This window comes from Pteropus medius, unplaced genomic scaffold (genome assembly GCF_902729225.1).
Source record: "Pteropus medius unplaced genomic scaffold, Ma_sr-lr_union100, whole genome shotgun sequence".
Taxonomy (NCBI): domain Eukaryota; kingdom Metazoa; phylum Chordata; class Mammalia; order Chiroptera; family Pteropodidae; genus Pteropus; species Pteropus medius.
The window spans coordinates 6,706,848-6,728,765 of record NW_024342471.1 but is presented as its reverse complement, the minus strand read 5'-3'; the positions used below and the strand labels follow the sequence as shown (position 1 = coordinate 6,728,765).

General features: G+C 56.5%; 1 protein-coding gene across 5 annotated transcripts in view; it reads left to right on the top strand.

Annotated features, from left to right (window-relative positions):
* NOL4L (nucleolar protein 4 like) overlaps positions 1-21,918 on the top strand; it is a 122,449-nt gene that overhangs the window by 94,875 nt on the left and 5,656 nt on the right. For all 5 annotated transcript variants that reach the window (XM_039864057.1, XM_039864060.1, XM_039864059.1 and 2 more), the window contains 5 exons: positions 14,635-14,912; positions 17,116-17,301; positions 17,385-17,576; positions 17,875-17,997; positions 18,443-18,644. In XM_039864057.1, coding sequence (XP_039719991.1) covers positions 14,635-14,912; positions 17,116-17,301; positions 17,385-17,576; positions 17,875-17,997; positions 18,443-18,644 — 981 coding nt within the window. The remainder of the gene's footprint in view (positions 1-14,634; positions 14,913-17,115; positions 17,302-17,384; positions 17,577-17,874; positions 17,998-18,442; positions 18,645-21,918) is intronic.

Sequence of the window (21,918 nt, the reverse complement as noted above, 5' to 3'; positions counted from 1 at the left end):
AATGTTAACTATGTGAAATGGGCTAGCCTTAAAGAGTAAATAAGGGGTAGGAACCTTGCAGTTTGGGTCAAAGTTCATCTCCATGGCAGAACCCGCGCACGCCTCCAACTGCCCTCACAGGCCTGAATCCGGCTTTGTCTGGGAGGAGACGCAGCCTAGGAGCAGCTGGGGTGGCTGGGCCCCGGGCTGGGGAGCCCAGGGAGTAGTTCTTCAAGGAGTGGGGTGCAAGGCGGCTGGAAAGAAAAGGCTTTTGTGCCTTGCTGCTTCGTAGGGTCAGCACGACCCCCTTGTGCCGTGAGCCTCCTGGACCAGTACTGCCCTCCAGCATTCCCACGGGGTGGGGACCTGGGGCCGGAGCAGCCACGTGCTGCTGGGGGCTCAGGCTGGGAAGTACCCAGCAGCTGACCTCCCTCCTCATCCGAGCTGATTGAGAGCCACACCCAAAGGCTACACCAAGGGCTATGCCAGCAAAGCCAAGGGTGTTGATTATATCTTTCCAAGAAGGATCCAGAACATTTTTTTAAAAACTCAGAGTAGTAGGACTGAATGAGGGCCATGTTCCCCCAACCCATTCTCAAAAAGTCTTGTGTTATTGTTACTCACAACCACCTTTTGGGGGTCTGACCTCTGCCAGAAACACTTCCCGGGGAGATTTGGTGATTTGGGGGGCCTCCAGGATCAGGTAGCAGAAGGGAGTGTTTCCATGGGGGTCACAGGACTTCCTCAGCATCATTGCCCTGCCACCCAGAGGTCGGCCGATCATAAATATGAAGCTGAGAAAAGCAAAGAGGCCGGTGGGGTCAGTGTGTCCTGCAGCTGGTCCCACAGGAGCCCAGTGGGGGCCCGACCTGGGTGTAGTCATGCATATCCCCATCACCACCCCTGCCGCCCAGGTCCCCCCTGGCCCTGGGTCCTGGGGTTGAGGTAGGCTGGCCTGCTGACAGGACAGGGTGTTTATCAGGGCGGGCGGCCGGAGCTGGAGACAGGGAGGATGGTGTTGACCATGATACCATCAATTTAATTATTTAATCAGAGGCTGTGTCTGGAAGCCGTGGGCTGACATGCTGGCCAGAGGCCAACCCAGACCCAGTGCAGGGGGTCGTAGGCCTTGAGAACACTCAGCCGGCTGGCCTAGTCTCCACTGCCCCTTCCGGTTCCAGATCTGTCAGTGACTGCCATGTCTGACCAGTGCAGTGAGTTCCCAAAGGATTCCAGACCCAGCCTGGAATCCTTGTCCAACCCTCCAGCCCCCACAATGGCATGCAGCCAGCTCCCTTCTCTGAAGGTGCTTACAGTGCAGACACGGGCTGAGATCCTGCTCCCATCAGTGAGTCTGAGTCAGTGGGAGGCCATCAGGGGCTGTAGGGTGTTCTGTGTCCTCTGTGGTTAACAAAGGGCTAGGTGGGGACAAGCCAAGCAGGGGCTCTAGTTGGCCTGTATTCTGCACCCAGCCACAACCCTCCACAGTCTCCACTTCTAGCTCACGCGCCTTCATCAGAAGCATCCCCAGCCCCATTGACCCCAGGTGGCTTAGTGTGTGGTCCCTGACCCTTGGTCATTCATGGAGGAGACAAGTTGGAAAGATGATGTCTGAGGCCCCCAGTGTGAGCTCTGTGAAACATGGACCATGTCAGTTTTGCTCTCCACTCTGTCTCGGTGACTCTAGCTGTGCGCCTGGCACATTAGGGGAGCCTGTTGGATATTTGCGGCCTGAATAAATACAGGAACAGCTATTTATTGAGACCTGCCCCCAAGCACACCATCCAGAGGGGGTTAGGTCTGCCCTTTGCTGGGGACAAGTTGGGTTCTTTGTTCCTGGGGATACCCCTAATTTGAGCACCTGGGTCTTTTAGCCAGAAAATGTGAGTACTCTCAAGGTGGTGTTGCTGGCCAGTGATACAGCCCAGAAGCATTTCAGGAAGCCACGCAGTTCGCACAACAGATTCACACCTGTTGGTGGATGTGTTGGGGCTGCCTTCCTCCTCCCTCACCTCCTTTTTCAAGATTTAACAAAGGCAGATGGACGCCAAGGCGGAGATCAGAAATGGTTGATCAGCAGGCCAGTCCCCCCAACCCGCCCCTCCACAATTTACCAGCAGTGGGAGTGTGCTTGCCCAGAAACAAGCTTGTGCTTTTCCCCCAAGCCCACCGCTGCCGGCAAGGCTCCATTCGCAGATCTTGATAGTCCATTCCCTGCTCCCTAAATCACAGCAGCTTGACAGAGAAGCACCGCTTGCAAGGCACTTCCTCACTGGGGACTGTGGCTGCCTCGGGTGAGCACATCACTCTTGTCCCATCTCACAGGAGGAAACCAAGGGTCAGGGAGCAAATTCGGGCGATCTGGCAAGAGCCAGGAGGGGTGCTGAGGCTGCCCTCTTCTTCTTTGGCAGGTGTCGAAGCCATGCGTAAGGTTGTGGGGACCAGGTCTCAATAAATAGTTGTTCCTGTATTTCCCCAGAAGATGGGTAGGAGATCCTGGGAACGAGAGGAGGCTCCCCACACACACTCAGAGCACTGACATCTCAGGAGCCCAAAGAGATATGCTCTCGCGCTGCCTTCTGTCCACACACAGCCAAGTCCCCTCCAGATCCACCGCTCAGCCAGCTGAGGCTTTGGTCTTTCTTTTGAGTTCAGACAGCACTTTGGTCTTATCACAAGCACCTAGAAAAACACTCTAGCCCAGTGGCTGCCTTTCGGAGGTGGAGAGAGGATGCCTGGGAGAAGCCAGCTGTTGAGACTTTGTCCAGGGACACTGTGGTCTGGTGCTGACTTGGGACTGAACAGCACATCTGTCTGGCATTATGCCCATCAGTGGACTGTCCAGTGCCCATCTCCCTATACTGTGAACACCCTGGGAGCCAGGATCCCAGCACAGGGCCTGGCCCAGAGCAGGCAGGGGGAGGTGTCTGTTGAATGGATGAGTGAATGAAAGAGTGCGCAAGGACAGGCATGCAAGCGGGTGAGCCAGCAGGCCTCCTGACCGCCAGACGTGGGGTTAGGCCAGGGTCCTGACTGCGGCAGGCAGGGCCAGGCAAGGGCCCACTCCTTCCATTTCCCCTTGATGCGCTTCACCAGGCCTCTTTCTCTGCCCTTTCCTGAACGGAAAATGTGAGGCCTGGCCTCCAGAAGGGATGCTTGGGGGTGGGGAGCGGACATTACTCACCTCCCGGGCAGACAGGAAGCCAGCGCCAGGGGGAGAGCTGAGGGTCCTGCCTCCATCTTCCTGCAGGGTCATCAGGAGTTTCTCGGCAGGAGCTGCATGGCATCCTGGGGCATTTGGGGATCTCTTGTTTATGCCTCTCAGATGAGGCCGCTCCTCCAGCCTCGGGCCTCTGGGACCCACTGGGCCTTGGAGCTTCCCTCCTCTAGGGTCATGGTGCCAGCACTTCTGGAGCCTCCCCACCTAGTGCTCATCACCACGTCATGAGGCCGGACAAAGGCACTGAAGATCCCGGCTTAGGCCTTTGGTTTTTCCAGGGCTCTTCATCAATTTTGTCAAGTGACTAGCGAGCCTCTGTCACTGGCATGCGAGGTCGGTCAGCCTGTCCCCGCCTTCAGGAGCCTGTAGTTTAGACAGGGACAGGCGCACGGCACATGGTAACCCTGCCGGTTGTAAGCTTTCTGAGGGCAAGAAGGGTATCTCTGTAGAACTGTGTCTTACTTTTTCCCCTTATTTTACAAGTATTACATTCACTGTAGAAAATTTAGAAAAAAAAATAGAGGAGCAAAAAAATGAAAACTAGAAATACCACTGTTTGGGACATATTTTTTTCCGTCTTCTCTACGCATATAATCAGAATCTCATTTTCTTTAAAAAAAAGTAGAGGGAGAGATCATGTAGTGTTGCAGGCACCTTATTTCTTCACATAATGTCGTTTGCCTCTCCCCTGCCACTGAAATAGCATTTTTAAAAATTGTTCAGTCAGTCCAGTGACCGGAGGCCCCATTCCCGAGTCCTCTGAGTGTTTGGCCCTGAGCTGGTGACAGGTTGGTGACACTGTGAGCTCAGGCCTATGACGATGTCTTTCCTACCGAGGAGGAAGTTACTTGCCCAGACCACAAGGGTCTCTGACTCTAGAGCCAGCGTTTGGGCCACTCATGGGGAAGGACATTCAAGTCCCCCCTTTTGCGTTATTACAAACGGCTCCACAGGGAGCATCCTCAGGGCCGGGCCGTGCACCTGCTGGAACCCCGAGCCCCTCCCTGCCTGGAGCCAGGGTGCTCAACCAACTGCTGATGAGTAACCAGCGGCAGAGACGGGGCCCAACAAAAGCCTTCTGGAGGAGGCCATGTTGGGTGCGATGCCGGTGGAGCAGGCCTGGGAACCTCGGGCGGCCTGCCAGGAGGAGCCTGGGAAGAGAGGAAGATGCTGAAAGCCGGAGGTGGGGGTCTCCTGGGTCGCGTGTCTCCAGAAACGCCGTATGATCTCCAGCTTCAACTGGGAGAGACAGGGCAGGGAGGCCACAGCAAGGCCATCTGGCAAGGGTCTGACCCACAAGGGTTCCAGAAAGATGAAGAGAGGTGAGGCCCCCTCTGTGGGCCTGGGGTCCCATCTGGACACGGGTCCCTGCAGACAGGCCCCTGGCTCTCTGCTGTGGATCTCCTGAGTGAGCCCTGGCCTGTCTTGTCCCTCCGTTGTCCCTGCAGAGTGGTCTGATCCCCAGCTTCTGCCTGTATCGTGGCCTGGGTGACTGTGTCCGTTAATCCTAATGTGTCCTCAGGAGCTCTTTGTGAGAAGACCAAAGCTTCCTGCTTCCTGGCTCTTGCTGCCCTCAGGTGTGGCCTTGCACTGCCCCAAATGCAAACTGGTGGCAGAGCGGTCACCTGGGGAGCAGGTGTGTGACTTGCTTGCCCAGGGCACAGTATTTACAATGGAGCTGCCTCTCCTTTCGTCGTTGACAGGGCTTCTCTCCCTTGGGTGCCTTCCCCCCGTCTCCACAGGGTGAGTCTTCAGGAAAAGTGTGCCACGTTGCCCCAACTCAGGCTCATAATCCTGCCTCCACTTGTTTCTCGCTGTGTGGCCTAGGGCAAAACACTGCCCTTCACTGGAAAGCGGGTTAGCCTGGGTGATGTGTGGACAGGGCTCAGCACACACCTGGTGCAGGAGAAGGCTCAGAACATGTATAGGATCATTTCCTCTGAGGTGGCCAGGCTGCTGCGAGGGCCTGTGCTAAAGCGCCAGAGGCCGGGGTCCATGGCCACCAGGCATTCATAGGCTAAGGGTCTTTAGGTGGGTCAGGAGCCTCCCTTGAAAGACCAAAGAGTCCTCTTCCTCACCTCTCCCAGATTCTCTGGGAGACCAGCCCCCCTTGGTCTAATCCTGTCTCCTCATCCGTTCAGGTCTCTCTAGGTCCCCTCTGTCCACTTAGCCCTGTGGGGTTCTGACCACAGCTTTCTTTACAACACACACACACACACCAGTGCCCTGCACCCCCACTCTCAACCCCCAGGAGTCTTACTTGTTTAAAAAGAGTAGGGCTAGGAGGGCCTGGACACACACAGCTTGTCCTAGTTTCTCCTGAGTTCCTATCCCACTCCCCACCCACACATGCCAAGGCCTGTCTGGGGAGGGACCCTAAGTCCCCCAAGATTCTGCTCCTTGATCTGCAAACTCCAGACCTGTCCCAAGCTCCCATGCTGGCAGGCAGCGAAGCAGGGAGCTGCGAGTTAGCTCTGCTGTCCAAGGAGAAGGCAGCCGGTGGTCACCGTGCTGGGGGACCGAGGATGCCACAGGAGTGTTCTCAGCCAGGGGTGGAAGCTGCTCAGGCAAGGGGATAGTCAAGGAGCCATACTGATAGTGGGGAAGAGGTGAGTGGGAGCTAGGTCCAGGCCATTCGGGCTCAGAGACAGTCACCCACACTACCCCTGAGCCCGGGCCACTTCTGGTGTTCTCTTTGGATGGTGCCCACCCTCCCAGGACTCACTCGTGGGGTTAGAGCAACTCTCCCTCCCCAGGGGCCATAGGGTTTCATGGCATATGTAGCCGACTCCCCACAGACCCAGCACTTGTGGTTGGGCATCTGCACTGGTCACCGTCACGTGGGGGGAGGATTGTGGCCCCTTCACGGCCTCCCTGGCATGGCTTCTGAGGGACTTTTCCTGCAGTGGGCATTTAATCCGAGTTTCTCGCCCACATACCTGCAGATTTAGGCCTTCTCTGGCTACAGGTCACACACACCCTCCTTTTGTTGTTGCTCCTGTTCAAGGCTCCAAACATCCACACCGGATGGAGAGGCAGCGGCCTCCTGCCCTTCCCCTGCCCCCACCCCAGGAGCAGAGAACTGAGACCCAAGCCCTTCCGGGGATTGGCTGTGGGCCACCCTAGCAGTCCTGGGTCACAGGAAAGTGTCCATCATCAGCTGGGCTGCAGGCGGCACAGACAATGCTGGGCTGTCCTGGCGTCCTGCCGCCGAAGAGTAAGAGAGGCTGGGAGACAGCACCGAGAGATCCCTTTATCCCAGGAGCAGGCGGGGCCTGCACAGCGCTGGCCTTGTGCAGGCTGCCAGAATCTTAGGCCCCCTTAAGCCCCCAGACACCTGCTCAGGACATTAGTGCAGGGCAAGAAGCTTCAGGGCCTGAGAGGTGAGGGAGAGGGAGATTCCCCAGACACACCTGGAAGTTTCTCCTGTGCCATCAGGGACATCAGAGCCCTGCCCTTCCCTGCACCCCTCAGCCCAGGATGCATGGTAGACCCCAACTGTCTTTTTACCCTCTGTGGAGGAGGTTCTGCCATGCTAGCGAGGAGGCTGGATGCGGGGTGTGCAGCAGAGGCATCGCCACCCTGAGCCTGTCCAAGGGCAACTTTCCCAGGAACCAGGAAGTGACCGGGGCCACGTTGGCGTCATCACTCTGACCTAAGGAGTGCGATGCACCAAACCCAGACTGGCTTCCGGGAGGGCCGGCGGAGGGCCTGCCAGGGGTTTTTCAGACGCCACACGCCACACGCACAGGCTCTGGGGTAGGGCCTTGCCCCATGAATCATTCACACATGGCTGTCCGAAGTGGCTTTGTTTGCTCTCAGAGCACATGATTTGTTTTGGGGTGGGAGGGTACAGTGGGCATCTCAGCTAGAGCTTTGTACATTGAATTACCATTGATTTCTCACTGCCTATGCTTGGCCTAGAGGGTGGGGCCAGGAAGAATGTTGGACCTGGGAAGACACAGACCCAGGAAGTGGCACTGGGAGTTTGTCCACCTGGGCATTTTTGGCCAGTGCATGTTGGGGGAGGAGCTGCAGGAAGTGGGGCGGTGGCAGAGGTCGGCACTGTCCCACAGTACGGATGGGCAGACTAAGGCCTAGAGAAGGAGGAGCACCAGGGGTGAGTCAGGCAGCACTGCAGCCCATCTGGGCTCTGCTGCTCACTGTGTGACGGCCGATGACTTTCTTTTGGGAGCTTCCGGTTCCTCCTTGATGCCTGCTGTGGGGACAGTCGTGCACCTCAGGTGTGATGAGCATGCTGGGTGCCTACAGGGATTTGGCGTTCACCCCACTGAGTTTGGCACCTATTTCCAGAGCCCCGCCCCCAGCCCTGCTCAGGCCACCTGCCCTGCCCCAAGACCCAAACTCTCCTCTTCAGCTTGGACACTGCTCTAGGGGCCAGGACTCCAGGGTCCCTACACCAAGAGAAATGATTTCCGTTTTAGGGAAAAGTCACAAAAATCTAGGTCTGTGCTAATATGGTAGCCACCGACGGCTATTGAAAGTGTGCTATAGTATGCGTAAAATACAGTGTTTCAGACGGTGTGAAAAATTAATGTAAAATACCTGTTTTAACACAGTGTTGAAATGATAATATTTTTGGATATATTGGGTCAAATAAGGTTATTAAAATAAATTCTAGATGTTTTTCACTTTTTCTAATACGGCTACTAGAATATTGAAAATTCCCAAGGCGGCTCTCACTCTGTTTCTGTTGGATGGCGCTGCTGTAGACTCTGAGAGCCCCAGGTGCTGACCCTGTTTAAGGCATGAGTCACGAGAGATCGGGCAGGAAGGTGGGTGCTATGGAGGAGAGGTGCCGGTGTCCCTGGGCTTGTGGCATTAGGAGGTGAGAGTCTAGCCATTGGAACCACAGGGGTGGAGCGGGGTGCCCAGGAGAGGCAGCCAGGCAGGCAGCCTGGACCTGCAGGCGTCCATTGTGATCTCCCACCCAGGATAGGGGGATCCCAGTGACACTGCCTCACCCAGCTCCTCAGTGCCCACCGTCTGACCCCAGGGCCCTCCCCCTTCCTTCCTGGAGGAAGAGCAGGGTAGCCAGCCAGGAGCCTAGTGCTCCCGGCAACTATGCATCATGTAAACGCGGCCCAGGCCACTGGCCTTTGTCAAAGCAGGCAGGGACCAGCCCTAGTTAGGTGCACACCCCAAGTTTATAGTGGAGTCGGTGCCCCAGACTGTAGCACAGAGCCACAGTGGCTGAGGGAGGAGGAAGGGGTTGGCTCTTTAGACGTCCAGCTGGGCCACCCTTGTATCCACACTTCCCCGGCCCATGGTGGGGCTGCGGGCTCCAGCACTCTACTCTCCACCCACCTTTCTCTTTTGTGTCTGAATTATTGATGCCCCCTCCTCTCCCCTGCCTGGCTGCTGCTGTGACAGCCCGTGGAGGGAGGCACTGCCTCCAGCAGCCGAACCTCTGCCCACAGAAGGCAGCCTGTGCTGGGCTTGCTGGGCTGGTGCAGCCATATGCCTGGCCCTTGGTCTCAGGGCTGGTGGACCATCCCGCCTTCCCCCAGCCTGCCTTGGGAGCCAGTGTGAGTCTCCCACTGGGAGAGGGTGCCACTGGCGGTGGCCCCAGAGCCTGGTGTGTCGATTGGTGGTTTGCACAGAGCTGAGCTTGTGCGGGCCGCGGTGCGCTGGCGCCCACATAAGGGCATTGTTTGCCGAGGTAAAAGGGGTTTTTGTCTCCTTCTGGAGACGGGACAGAGGGAGGAACAATTTCCCCCATTCATCGCTGATTCCCCCATTTGAATAGCAGCACATCGCCCCACGTTAAATAGATGGGCACGGCAGTTCTTCCCTGCCCGTAGGCATTCTGGGCACAGGTGGTGAGCTCTGCGTCCTGCCCAGATCATAGCTGGGGAGGCCTGGTTTTGTGGAAATGTTCAGAAAGGGTACATTCCCCAGCTGCTCCCCGCAGCCCCTCAGTGCACCCTTCTCTCTCTGGCTCCCAGTCACAGGTTGGGGGCAGTCTTGTCCTGCCGGCATAGTTCTGGGCTCCAGCAGGCTGGCCTCCGGTGCGGTGCCTTCCCCGGAGGGGCCTCCTGGCACAGCAGCACAGATGGGGACAAGATGGTCGGTCACCTCCAGTTCCAGGTCTGGGGAAAGTTTGACCAGAACACGTGCCTGCCCAAAGAGCCCGGAGGCTGGAGGCCCGCACCCCTGGAAGGCCCAACTCCTACACCCTGTGTTCCGGGCCCTCGGTGCCCATGAGACCAGCTGGGTTCTTTCACAGGGTCATAAAGTGTCAGCCCAACAGGGCGTCAGCGGCAACTCCCTGGACTGCAGATAAGTGTTGCCAAGGAAGTGGGTTGTGCCCAAGGTCGGCAGACTGCGAGGCCCCGCACCTGCCCCCATGCCCAGGCTGCCGTGTCTCATCGGGGCACAGGTTTGAGTACGTGTCTGGGTCTCCCTTAAATTGTTTTTTTTTTTTTTTTTTGAGAGGGCCGGGTAAAAGAAAGAATTAGGAATGGATTGGATTGGAATCCAGCTTACCCAGCCAGGAGTGCTGACGTTTCTCTGTTCCTTCTGTCCCCAAACAGTGGCTGGGTGCTATACTAGGTGCTGGGGGGAGGGGTCCTGCAGTCTGCCCCTCCTGGAGATACCAGCCACCTCAGGACTGAGCTTGGGGTTGTGGTGGGCTGATGTAAGGAGAGAGCTGGCTTAGGCTCCCTTGGCTCCTGTGGGGTTGGACAGAGGACCATGAATTACTTAGTGACCAAACCGGACACAAGTGACGCCAACCTGCCTTTGACTAGCTTCAGCAGTAAGGGAATTATTGGCTCCCATAACCGAAAAGTCTAGGGCCTACTTTGGCTTTGGGCACAGATGGATTTGGAGGATTTGTCCGTGTGGGCCCGTTAGCTCCGCCTTCCAGGTGTGGGCCTTTCTGCCAAGTGGGCTCAGCCTCACGGGGGACAGCACTTTTTCCTAGTCATTTCTGCAGAAGCCCCAGGACTGACACTCCTGGTTCCACATTGGCCTGTCACCAGTCACTGTGATGGGCTGTGCCGAGTGGCCCGGCCTGGGGCATGTGCTTACCCTGGAAGATTAGGGATTCCTAACCAGATGGAGGGACATAGTTTCTGGAAAGGCAGGACCAACTCGGGCTCCCCCGATACAGCCCAGCCAGCCTTGGGTCTGAGCATAGACGCAATATATGAGAAGGTGATAAATGCTCTGGAAGAAATAGGTAAAGGGGTCAGCATGTCAGAGTGGGGCCAGGGAACTGGGCAGGGGAGGTCTTATTAAAGAAAGTGACCTTTAAGCAAAGCCCTGGAGAGGAGGGAATGCACCAGAGAAAGAGAGCTGGGGACAGAGCGTCAGGAGGAGAGGGAACAGCGGGTGCAAAGGCCTGACGCACAGCTGGAGTTGGGGATGGAGGGATGGGTCAAAGTTCGTGACACTCTCTTCGGAGCCCAGGCTCCTCTAAAACTCTTACGTGTGGTTTCTTGCTTGCTCAAACATGAGCCCCCAGAACAGTGGACACCCCCGTCTTTTCACCACTCTGCCCCAATGTCCTGCATGAACCTGGCACCTAGTAGGTGTTCAAGAAAGGCAGGGACAAGGGTGGAAACAGCCTCTTCCAGGCACTGTCCTCACCCTCCTCCTCTCACTGTGCCCACCTCAGATTTGGTGCCAGCTCTGAGGGGCCCCAGAAGCCCTCATTTCAGTCTGGGAAAGACGTGTGTGTAGGAAGTAGGTGTGTTACAAAGTGAGGAAGTGTGGGGTGTAGGAAACCAGCTTTTTTTATAGTGCCCACTATCTATACCAAATATTGTCTGTACCTTAAAATGCTATTTTACTGACATGACACCCATTTCAAAAGGAACCGAGGCTCAAGGAGGTGAAGTGGTGTCTTCAAGGAGACGTAGCCCATGTCCATCCCACTCCACAGCCCCTCTGCATTCCACCTAAATCCCAGTTGGCAAAAAGAGGACCCAAATTATGGGCGGACATGCATGGTGGCACTGGGCAGGCAGGCCGTGCAGCCAGGTGGTTAGCATGCCGGGTTGAGGGGGCCCAAGCAGCGTGATTGGGGAGCACAAGTTCTGGTGACTCTTGTCCCTCTGACGTGTGCCTTGTGTGGCTGGCTTTCCCTACTGCTATGTGTGGCATCGAGGTGGGAGAGGCTTGGCCCATGGGTAAATGAGGTGGAAGGAAATGGAGCTTGTGAACTGGAGCCCACTGGCCTGCTCAAGGCATTTTATGTTTGTTTTGAGGGGATTTTTTTTTTGTGGTAAAATATGAAAAACATCAAATTTGCATTTGAACCATTTTTAAGCATGCAATTCAGCAGCATTAAGTACAGTAACAATGTTGTGCAACCAGCACCATTATTTCCAAAATACAGCAGGTCTTTGAATAAGGTCCGTGATTTTTTGTTCAATGTCATTTTCATTGTAACATTGATGAGAAAAAAATCGATTCCCGGTCCAGGCCACTGTCTGTGTGGATTTTGCACATTCTCCCCGTGTCTGTGGGTTTGCTCCAGCCAACTGGAATAAGCGGGTTGGAAAATATTTCTTTGGTTTTTATTAATATTTTTAAATGTATGTATAGCTCACATTTATTTCAGTGTTTAATATTAGAAGTGTTTGGGGTCTTTATTTAGAAGTTTGGTGATATTTTTATGACCAGAAATATACCATAGGAACTTTTATTTCTATCAGTCTGTGGCCAAATTGGTTTCATTATGTTATTTCATTTAAGTCGTAGTTTCTAAGAAACCTATAGATGACTTAGAGTTTGTATCACTCTGAACAGAAACTCTGCATTTATTAATAATTCCCATCCCCTCTCCTCCCAGCCCCAGTAACCCCTAGTATATTTTCTGTCCCTATGAATGTGCCTATTCTAGATATTGCATATAAGTGGACTCATTCATTGTTTGTCCTGTTGTGTCTGGCATAATTCACTTAGCATAATGTTTTTCAAAGTTCACTCATATTGTCAGAATTTCATCTTTTTATGGCTGAATAATATTCCGTTGCATGCATAAGACCACATTTTATTTATCCATTCATGTGACAAAGCTTTTCAAAATATAAACAATGAAGTCAGTCACCAATATTTAAAAATGTGGATATTTACATAATGCTGCAGATTTCCAGTTTCTTCTAAAAACTTGGGAATGCGTGGCCACATGAGGTCTGGGCTCCTGGTGCTTCACAGGTTCCGTGTGCCCAGCCACTTCCGTTACCAGACTGGGGTGGTATATGAGCAGCGGGATGGGGAGCCAGCGCCTGAGGCTCCCTGGCTCGGCAACCCAAGTGCACAGCCTTGGGGCGAGGGCGTTGGCAGCTCAGGAGTCTAAGCTGCCACCCTGGGCTCCTGAGCTGGGAGCGCCTGCCCGTGCATCCTCACAATACCCGAGCCTCCTGCATGCTCGCACCTGGGGAAGCACAGGACAATAGGGCCCATACTCCTGGGAGAAAATCTGGTCAGGGAGCAAAGGCCTGGAGATGTGAGATCCAGCAGTGGCCAGTATAGTGGGACCTGGGCCGTGGAGAGGCTGCAGAGGTCATGGGACTAAGAATACACGTGGCTGTACTCTATTCAGCAGGCTGTGGGGGACAGGAAGGTTATGGAGCAAGGCAGTGATGATTAGGCTGGTGCTGGAAAAGGGTTGGGTGGAGACACTTGTGAGGGGACCCTCAGGGTGTTGAAGAAGTTGGACAAGGTGGGTGGAGGGAAGGAGCAGGGTCTGCAAGTTGGAGGGTGGTTGGTGGCCTATTTACTTTCATGTGTTTCATTGATGTGAATCTGCTCTCCTAAGAGGGCTGGCACCTGATTGCCATCATTACTTTGTTTCCCAGCTGGGACAGGGCCAGCACATAGTAGGTGCTCAGTAAATATTACTGGGTATTTTGTTCATTACACAAATATCTAGATTGGTGCTGGAGATACTGCCAGAAGAAAACCAGACCCAACTGTGATGGAAGAAGGGATGGAAGGTGAGGCCCCAGAGGTAGCAGGACTGCAGGCCTGGGGACTCTGGAGTATAGCTGCGTGAGGGGGGAACGCGTGGGACGGCTTAAACAGAGCCTGGTGTTGCCCTGCAGAAGGATGGAGGGAACGGTGGCTGCCCGGAGAAGGTGGGCAGCCTGGCCCAGGAGACCTGCGGCAGCCGAGGGGGAGGGATGCACTGAGCCTAGGCCTTTCCCATCCCCCTCTGCCCAGGGCCCTGGCTGCTTGATGGGCATCCCAGTCCCGCCCCCGGGCAGCCGGGAGGCCAGCGATTGGTTGGGGCTCTAGAGCCGCTCGGTCGCCATGGGGACGCTCTGGAGGTGCGCGTGCCCAGTGCCCAGCACCAGGGACTAAATCTTCATAATCTGCTGGCTAGGAGAGTGGGGGTGGGGTCCAGCGAGACCCTGGCCTGGGGGAAGGGGCAGCCTAGGATGCCATCAGGGCTGTGGCCGCCCCTCCCCTACTGGCTCAGGGTACAGGTGCGGAGCTGCACGGGAACCACATGGTACTCACCTGAGTGACCCAGGAGCTCAAGTCTGCTGTAGCCTTGGCCTCTGCCTTCTGATCTGATAAAGCAGGAGACCGGGGCTGGGTGAGGGAGAGGGGCCTGGAATTTATCTGAGAATGTCTAGCCCACTAGTTAAAAGTTTGTCCTCCCTGATCCCCTAGGCAATGCTATGCTCTCTGCAGCAGGGGGCGCTCTCCACAGAGCTTTGTCGGGCTGTCACCCTATGAAAACAAAGATGGCCCATTGAGGTGCTGGGGACGCGTACCCCAGACCCTCCAGCCCTGTCTCCAGGGTTACTTGGCCAGGCAGACAGCAGATCTGGGGAATGTGTGTCTGCGTCTAGGCTGCCAGGATTGGGCTGGGCGGACTTGCAGGAGGGAGTGGGTAACTGGCGGGGTTACAATGGAGCCATCTCTCCCTCCTCAAGCAAAGGAAGGAGAAATTTGAGGGCCTGCTGTGGAAAGGGGGTCCTATAGAGAGAGAGTGTGAAGGGGCAAGGTAGTGGTGAACTGGAGGAAGAGGGGGCTGCTGGCCAGGCCCTAAGCAGCCTCTGGGGTGTCCAAGGACCTCTGGAACGCATCAGGCCTATCACACTTGAGGTTGCATCCACTCCCAGGCCCTTGAAGCTTGGCCCCCAGTGAGCCTGGATGTGGCGGTCGTGGGTGTGCAATGCCGACCACCCACCCAGCATACTCCATGGCCGCTCTGCTCCAAATGGCCCGTTTGTGGCAGAGGGACCCTGCCCCCACCTTGGGCTGGGGCAAGGCTAACCTCTTGGAGCCTATAAGGGAGACAGCAGTGCTAACCTCCTGCCCAGGGATGCTCGTGAGGACAACACAGGACAAGCCCTCCCTGTGGCTGCCGTGGCCACGATACCCCGGGGTGGGAGGTCTCAGAGGACAGGAGGTGCCGGGGCAGGGCCTCACAGCCTGGCTTGTTTCAGATGACTCCTCCTCTGAGAGTGGCAGCGGCAATGGCTCCTCCACCCTGAACCCGTCCACATCAAGTAGCACACAGGGTGACCCCGCTTTCCCCGAGATGAATGGCAATGGCGCTGTGGCCCCCATGGACTTCACCGCCACCACTGAGGATCAGCCCATCAACCTGTGTGATAAGCTCCCACCAAGCACGGCACTCGGCACACCTTCCTACCCTTCCGACGGCTGCGGCACGGATGGACTGCGGAGCCGCGTCAAGTACGGGGTGAAGAGCACCCCTGAGGTGTGTAGGGCTGCGGCCTTCAGGCCCACCTGAGCTGTGAGGGTGTACAAGGCTGAAATGAAACTGTGTGCCCGGGGTTGATGCCAAGTCAGGGTGGTGGCCACGGCTGCTATGCCGTCGTTTCCCGGGGGAGGCTCTGGAACGGAAGACCATTGTGTGTGACCTCAGCAAGGCCCTCACTTCTGTGAGCCCGCATCCCCACATCTACAGAGTGGGGTTGCTGGCCCCTGCCTTCGAGGAGAGTGATATGTGATCTGTCCCTCTCCACACCCAGGATAGAGTCTGTTGTGAAGAACAGCAAGTGGCCACATCCATCACAGAGGTCCAAGGCTGAAAATTTCCAGGCTGCTCTGCAGGCCCGTCCTCCATTTTACAGATGATGCAGAAAAAGGGGGAGGCCTTTATTTGTGGCCCAAGGGATGTAGATGTGTGAAACTCGATAAACCAGGCTGATGAGGGTTGCGGGGGGAGGGTGAGCAGAGCAGTTGTCCCCACTATTTGGCATTCCCCCCTGCTTTCTGGAGCCTCCTCATACTTCTGCAAGCTGCCTCCAGGCCACTAAAGTCTCCTACAGTGGTGCAGTGCAGCGCTGTGCCAGTGAGCTCTCTTGCATTTTCTCCTGCCAGGGCTTGGGGCCCGAGGTGCCTTCTTGGAGCCCTACATACCTGGGCTCCAGCCATGTGCTCTGCACAGGTTTCTTCCCCTCCCTTCACCTGTTTTCTCTTCAGCAGCGAGATGACGTCTCAGAAAGTTCTGTACAAATGGCTGAGTGTTTAGTTGTCACTGTGTGTCTGAAGCTTAGGCCGTGGAGCAGATACTGGCCAGAGCAGGTACTGGGCCCTCTTCAGCAGGGCCCGAAGGACAGGCATAGTTGCTGTCCACAGTGAGCAAAGAGCTGGAGAGAGTTTGCCACCACAGTCTCAGTGAGATGGGAACATGAATGCCACCAACAGCGGGTATCTTATAGTTTGTCTCCTCTGACCCTGGCAGAGGACTGGCGAAGAAGCAGCTTGGGAATGTGACTTGCACAGGACGTCTTCTGACTCTCCATGCTAAGCCTGGCAGGAGCCAGCTGGAGGCCAGAGGACCTGGGTATTCCTGTCTCTTTGAAAGTCTGTGCATAGATCAAGAGATGGGCCAGGGACCCTAGGGAGGCCAACCCCTGTGGGCATGGTCACAGGGAGGCCTGGTGGTAGCATCTGCTTCGGGCCTGGGCGCCAGTGTCCATCTTCCCTTTGTCAGCAAGAGCTGTGATCCCCTCCTGGGCCACCATGTGGCCACATCACAGGGTCTGACGTGCAGCTGTTTGTTTCCTGGACTCAAACTACCTGCCAAATGCCCACCTCCTTGAGGGCAGGTACTGTGTTCCCAGGATACTGCTAGTCACGATCTCAATGAGTGAAGTCAGGACTCACCAAAGACACAAACTTTCTTAAAGGCAAACGACACTGACCCTCACAGAGCCATTTCAGGGCAGGGACCCCGATGGGGGTGGGGTGGTAGTAGAGGGCTGGGTCCCCTCTCTGCTGTAAGATGGAGTGAATGGCTGTTGGGCTACACCTGGTTCTCTGTGCCCCCTTCTATACACATACTCCACATTGGGGTTCACGGTGTCCTCCTGGGGATGGTGGCAGACAGGAAAACCCCAGCTCGGGAGCTTTGGGGACGCTCTTTGCCTAATGGACTTGTCGCCTTGGCTGGTTCCCTCTCCCAGCCCATCTGTTCCTCTTTCCCAACAGACACCACACTTGCTGCTTTTGTGACAGCTCGGTTGTCAACTCAGGGTTGCAGCCCCTTGGGGATCAGGGAGGAGAACCCCAAAGCCAGAACAGATCTTGGCACAACCAGAAGCAGCCGGCTGGTGGGGGAAACCCTTTCTGCGTCTGCCTTTCCCTGGCAGGATGTGGCAGGTCCTGGTGTGAGCAAAACCACTAGCGCCCTTCAGTGTCTCCAGGGCACGCGGCCCCTGCGTGCGCTGTTGTAGGCCATCCTCCCTACAGCCACCCAGGGGAGGGGCGGTCGCATTGCTGTCCCCATTCCACAGATGAAGGGAGTGGGGAGAGAAGGTGACTTGCTTGGGGCCTCGCAGCTGTGGCTCACGTGGCAGCTGGGTATACTTGCCATCCCAGTTCTCAAGCTCACCGCGGCCTGTCAGAGACTACAAGAGGGCCTGGCCTCATCCCTACCCCTCGCCCTCTCTCAGTCCCCGCCTTACAGCTCGGGGAGCTACGATTCCATCAAGACCGAAGTCAGCGGCTGCCCTGAAGACCTGACTGTGGGCCGGGCTCCCACAGCAGATGACGACGACGACGACCACGATGACCACGAGGACAATGACAAGATGAACGATTCTGAGGGCATGGACCCTGAGCGCTTAAAGGCCTTCAACGTGAGCGCCAGCGAGGGACGGGTGGGGGGGGGTGGGGGTCGGCAGCCAGGACCAGCCCTTTCCACAGCCCGTCTCTCCCACAGATGTTTGTGCGTCTCTTTGTGGACGAGAACCTAGACCGCATGGTGCCCATCTCCAAGCAGCCCAAGGAGAAGATCCAGGCCATCATTGAGTCCTGCAGCCGGCAGTTCCCCGAGTTCCAGGAGCGGGCCCGCAAGCGCATTCGCACGTACCTCAAATCCTGCCGGCGCATGAAGAAGAACGGCATGGAGATGGTGAGCCCCACCTCCCAGCCCAGCCCTTCCCTCTGCATTGCCGCTGACCTCCAGCCATACTCTGGAGTACTGCACATCCCTCTGTTATGGGACACTTGACCCATAACCCTCCCAATGCCCCAGAGGCAGGAACCACGACCCCTGCTGCACAGAGGAGGGAACTGAGATCCGGAAGGATGGCACAGCTCTACAGATAAGGGAGCCAGAGTCTGAGCCCCAGCCCTCCCTGTACCACCCGCCTCTAGGGGAGGGCTCTCTGTGCAAGCCCAACACCGCTCTGTCCCCATTGTGCCTCCAGACCAGACCCACGCCTCCTCACCTGACCTCGGCCATGGCGGAAAACATCCTGGCAGCTGCCTGCGAGAGCGAGACGAGAAAAGCCGCCAAAAGGATGCGCCTGGAGATGTACCAGTCCTCGCAGGTACCGCTCACGCGCCGGCCGCTGTCACGGGGTTGCCTCCAGGTGGACATAAGTCATTCCACAGACCCTGGAGCCCAGTGTGCAGAGGGGCTAGGGAGAGCGGTCCGCCGAGGGTGGCCGAGCGGCCACGGAGGCAGCGGTGATGGGGCGGGACGGGGAGGAGCCCAGTCTCCAAGGCCCTGCAGACCCAGGAAGGGTGTGTGGACGCTCGCTTGAGCCCAAGGGCCCTGGGAGTATTTTCAGCGGGGCAGGAACACATCAAATCTGCCCCATAGACAGGGGAGGCCATGGGTGAGGTGACCAGGGAGAGGGAGTAGAGTCCTACAGGTCATAGCACTGGGTCCCAGGAATTCTGGGGCTGCAGCCCCTCATCCACCGCTATCCAGGGACAGTGGTTGGGGCTCGCTGCCCCTTTGGTTCCCCAGCAGCTCCCTCTCCCCTGCAGGACGAGCCCATAGCCCTGGACAAGCAACACTCTCGGGACGCCGCAGCCATCACCCACTCCACCTACTCACTGCCAGCCTCTTCCTACTCCCAGGACCCCGTGTATGTCAATGGCGGCCTCAACTACAGTTACCGTGGTTACGGGGCCTTGGGCAGCAACCTGCAGCCCCCTGCCTCCCTGCAAACAGGAAATCACAGTAACGGTGAGTGCGGGAGACCCAGGTCCTCTGGCTCCCTGACCGGCACCCAGCCTTAGGAAGCGGGCAGAGCGACTCATTCGGGGCACAAGGACCCTCCCCATGTCATAATCTTGAGGCCGTCAGATTGGAAAGCCAGGAAAACTTGAGCTGATTAAAACAGCTTGCTCTCTCACCGAGGAGGTGTACTTTGTTCGTTGCACTGCTGGGCCTCTCTCTGGTTCCACTCCCCTTTAAGGCCACACTGTGAGCACTGAGTTCTATCTAGCCAAGGCTCTGTTCTTTACCTGAGTCAAATCCTCTCCACATCCCCATTTTACCAACGCTGACCAAGGCTCAGTGAGATGGTGACAGAGCCAAGATTTGTCCCAGGCCTGGCTGGGCTGCCGAGCAGCTCCAGGCAGGTCGCCTCCCTCCCTCAGCTCAGGACCTCATTTGTGAGATAAAGGTTCTTTCACTCGGTGCTCCTTATAACTCTTCCCAGGTGACTCTGATGCCAACAGGACACAGACCAGTATTGGAGAAACAACCCCTGAAGAGATACAAACCTCCCTGTGGAGTTAGGTGCTGCTCTGAGCGGGGACCTCAGGACCGTTCACACTGAGGCCAGGGTAGGGGAGGGTGCGGTAGCGGGTGAGTGGTTCTCACTGGTGGGGAGCGGCCCAGTGGCCTCAGAGAACTGGCAGAGATGGCTGGAGAGATCTCAGGGCCTTTTGGACCAGGCACTTGGATTTTCCATATGCAGTGGGATACACTGATAGGTTTTAAGCAAAGGAGGCTGTGAATTGTGCTGTCTGCCCTTGTGATGAGATTTGAATGGGAAGGGCTGGAGGCAGAAGCAGTGTGCTTTGGGGATCAAAGGCAAGGTGGAGAGGAAGAGCTGAAGGTGACACCAACCTGATGCTTGAAGAGTAGGTTGGAGGAAGGTGCTGCCCGTAGGCCAGAGAACCTTGGTTCTAGGTCTTAACTGAACATGCCTGAGAATTTCTCTCAAGCCCTTGGCTGCAGGAGACCCCTCAGTATTCCTGAGCAGCAGCGAGGGACGGGGGGCTGGTCCCTATCCAGGACAGAAAGCCCGGGCACTCTCTATTCATCCCCCCTCCCCCACCGGGAAGTATGTGCAGGTCCCTGGAAGATTCCTGCCCAGGCTTAACTTCTCATCCCTTCCTAATGCCTCTTAACCTAAAATAAGAGGCTGCCTGGCCCTAATCCCCGAGACTGAGGCCAGAGTGGCTGGCCGCGGCGAGGGATAGAGTGGCAGTCCCAGACAGGCTGCTTTCCTCCCAGAAAAAAGAGCCATCTGACAGCCCTGCTGAGTGGGGACCCTGTAAGTGTGTGTCTGAAGACAGGTCCCAGGGCAGGGAGGTTAGAACCCCCCATTATACGTGGGGAGTCTGGGGCCCAGTCCTTCCTAAGCAGCAAACGATGATGATAAGGTTCCGGCTGGCGCCACACGGCATGGCCTGTCTCAGGGCTGCAGGCTGTCGGGGCTGCTCTGGCCTCTCAGGGGTGCTGGGCCTGCTGCATTCCCCACCCTGGTCACACCTGCCACAGAGGCTTCGGGGAAGGCCACTGGCTCTGCCCCTCCCGGAGCCTTGGTCTCCCCATCTGTGAGCACTCTGGTTCCTTAGAGGTGGGTGGTGAGGTCACTGAGGCAGAGAACTGCTCATTTACCTCCTCGCCTTGGGCAGCGTGTCCTGTGGACACTGGGCTTGAGTCCAGCAGCTGGAGGAAAGTGACAGCTGTGTGGCTGCAGGGGTCCCACAGCCCTCCCCAGCCAGCAGCCCTCTAAATGATCGTTCGGTCAGTTTGGAACCTGGCTTGGGCAGCCACACTAGCGGCTCGGTTACTCACTTTGTTCATTAGGTTGTCATCTGGAGATGCAAAGCAGCTAAGGTTGAATTGGGTTCTGCCTGTCTTGCCTGGGATGCTGGGCAACTCCTGCTGCTCTGTCCCCTCCAGCAACCACCTGGCAACTTGAGCAGCATTCTGTAACTGGAGCCCGAGGGAGAGTGGCTCCAGATCAGATTGGCTGCAGGAAATAGGGCCATCCTCCTTTCTGGGCTGTAGCTAGAGAGAAGGACAGCTCTGAGCCCAGGGGTGAAGAGGACAGAACTTGGGGGTGGAGGGAGGGGAGAGGGGAAGCCCAGGACCAGCTCACCACCTGTGGCAGGCAGCTCCGGCCTTTGTCTGCCATCCCCAAGCATCATCCGGAGGGGACTGGGAGCCATCCCAGCGGGGACCAACACCCTACCTCCCCTCCAGGAGCCAGCAGAGGCCCCCCTGTTCCCAACCTGTCTCATTTGTCCACCAACATGGGAGTTAGTCACCTGCTTGACGACTGTTCCCAGCAAACCACAGCCCCACTCCTCCCTCCTCTGTTTCACTTTAACAGACTTACGTGTTCCCTTGACCCTCAATGTCAAGGTTGTTCCTTAGTGAGCCAGTTCCTAGGACCTCCTCACTGACGTCCATGTTCTCTAGAGAGGAAATTGCCCCATGTGACAAACTGTCCCCTCTTATACTCCAACTTCCTTCCCTGGTTTCCTTTTTAGTAGCAGTCGAGTTTCCATGATTTCTCTTAAGCTGTTACTTCCCATCCTTATGTCTGCAATGACAAGAGCTTGTTCATCTCGCTTTGTAGCAGCATAAAAACTGCCACTGTAGATGCAGTAGTGAGTGAAACCACTATCAGAACCTACAGGGTAGTGGGGAGATGCCTGATAACCAAGAACAGCCTCACGCACCATGTAAGATAACGTCTGCATACGGGCAGTGGGGGCAGGGGACAGGGACTGACCTAGCTGGGTCACAGAAGGCCTCCCCAAGGAAGCTCCAGCTGCCACAGCCCAGGACCCTCATCACTTCTTGGCTGTTTTCTTGCTGAACACCTTGAAGGAATGCTTTTCAAATTCCAGGCACTGCCATGTCTCCTGAGAGCCCATTCAGAAAGCCAGACAACGGGTCCGGAAGGCCCTCCCCAGTGTGGGCCTCTGCAGGCTGAGAAGCCCCAGCTGCGCAAAAGGTTTCACAGGCAGAGCTCGGCTCCACGGCAGCCTCCTCACGTTGCAGATGAGGGACTGAGGCTGAGAAGTTAGAGAATGGCCCGTGGAGTGGCAGAGCAGGACGTGAGTCCAAGCTGGCCTGGTTCTAAAACCGGCGGCCCACCCTACAGAGCTGCAGGGAAAAGCAGAGGGCAGATAGGGCCTAGGGGACCCCTCAACATACACCCCTAATATGTTTCAGAAGACTTCAGGCTTCCTTTTTACTGCTGCTGTCC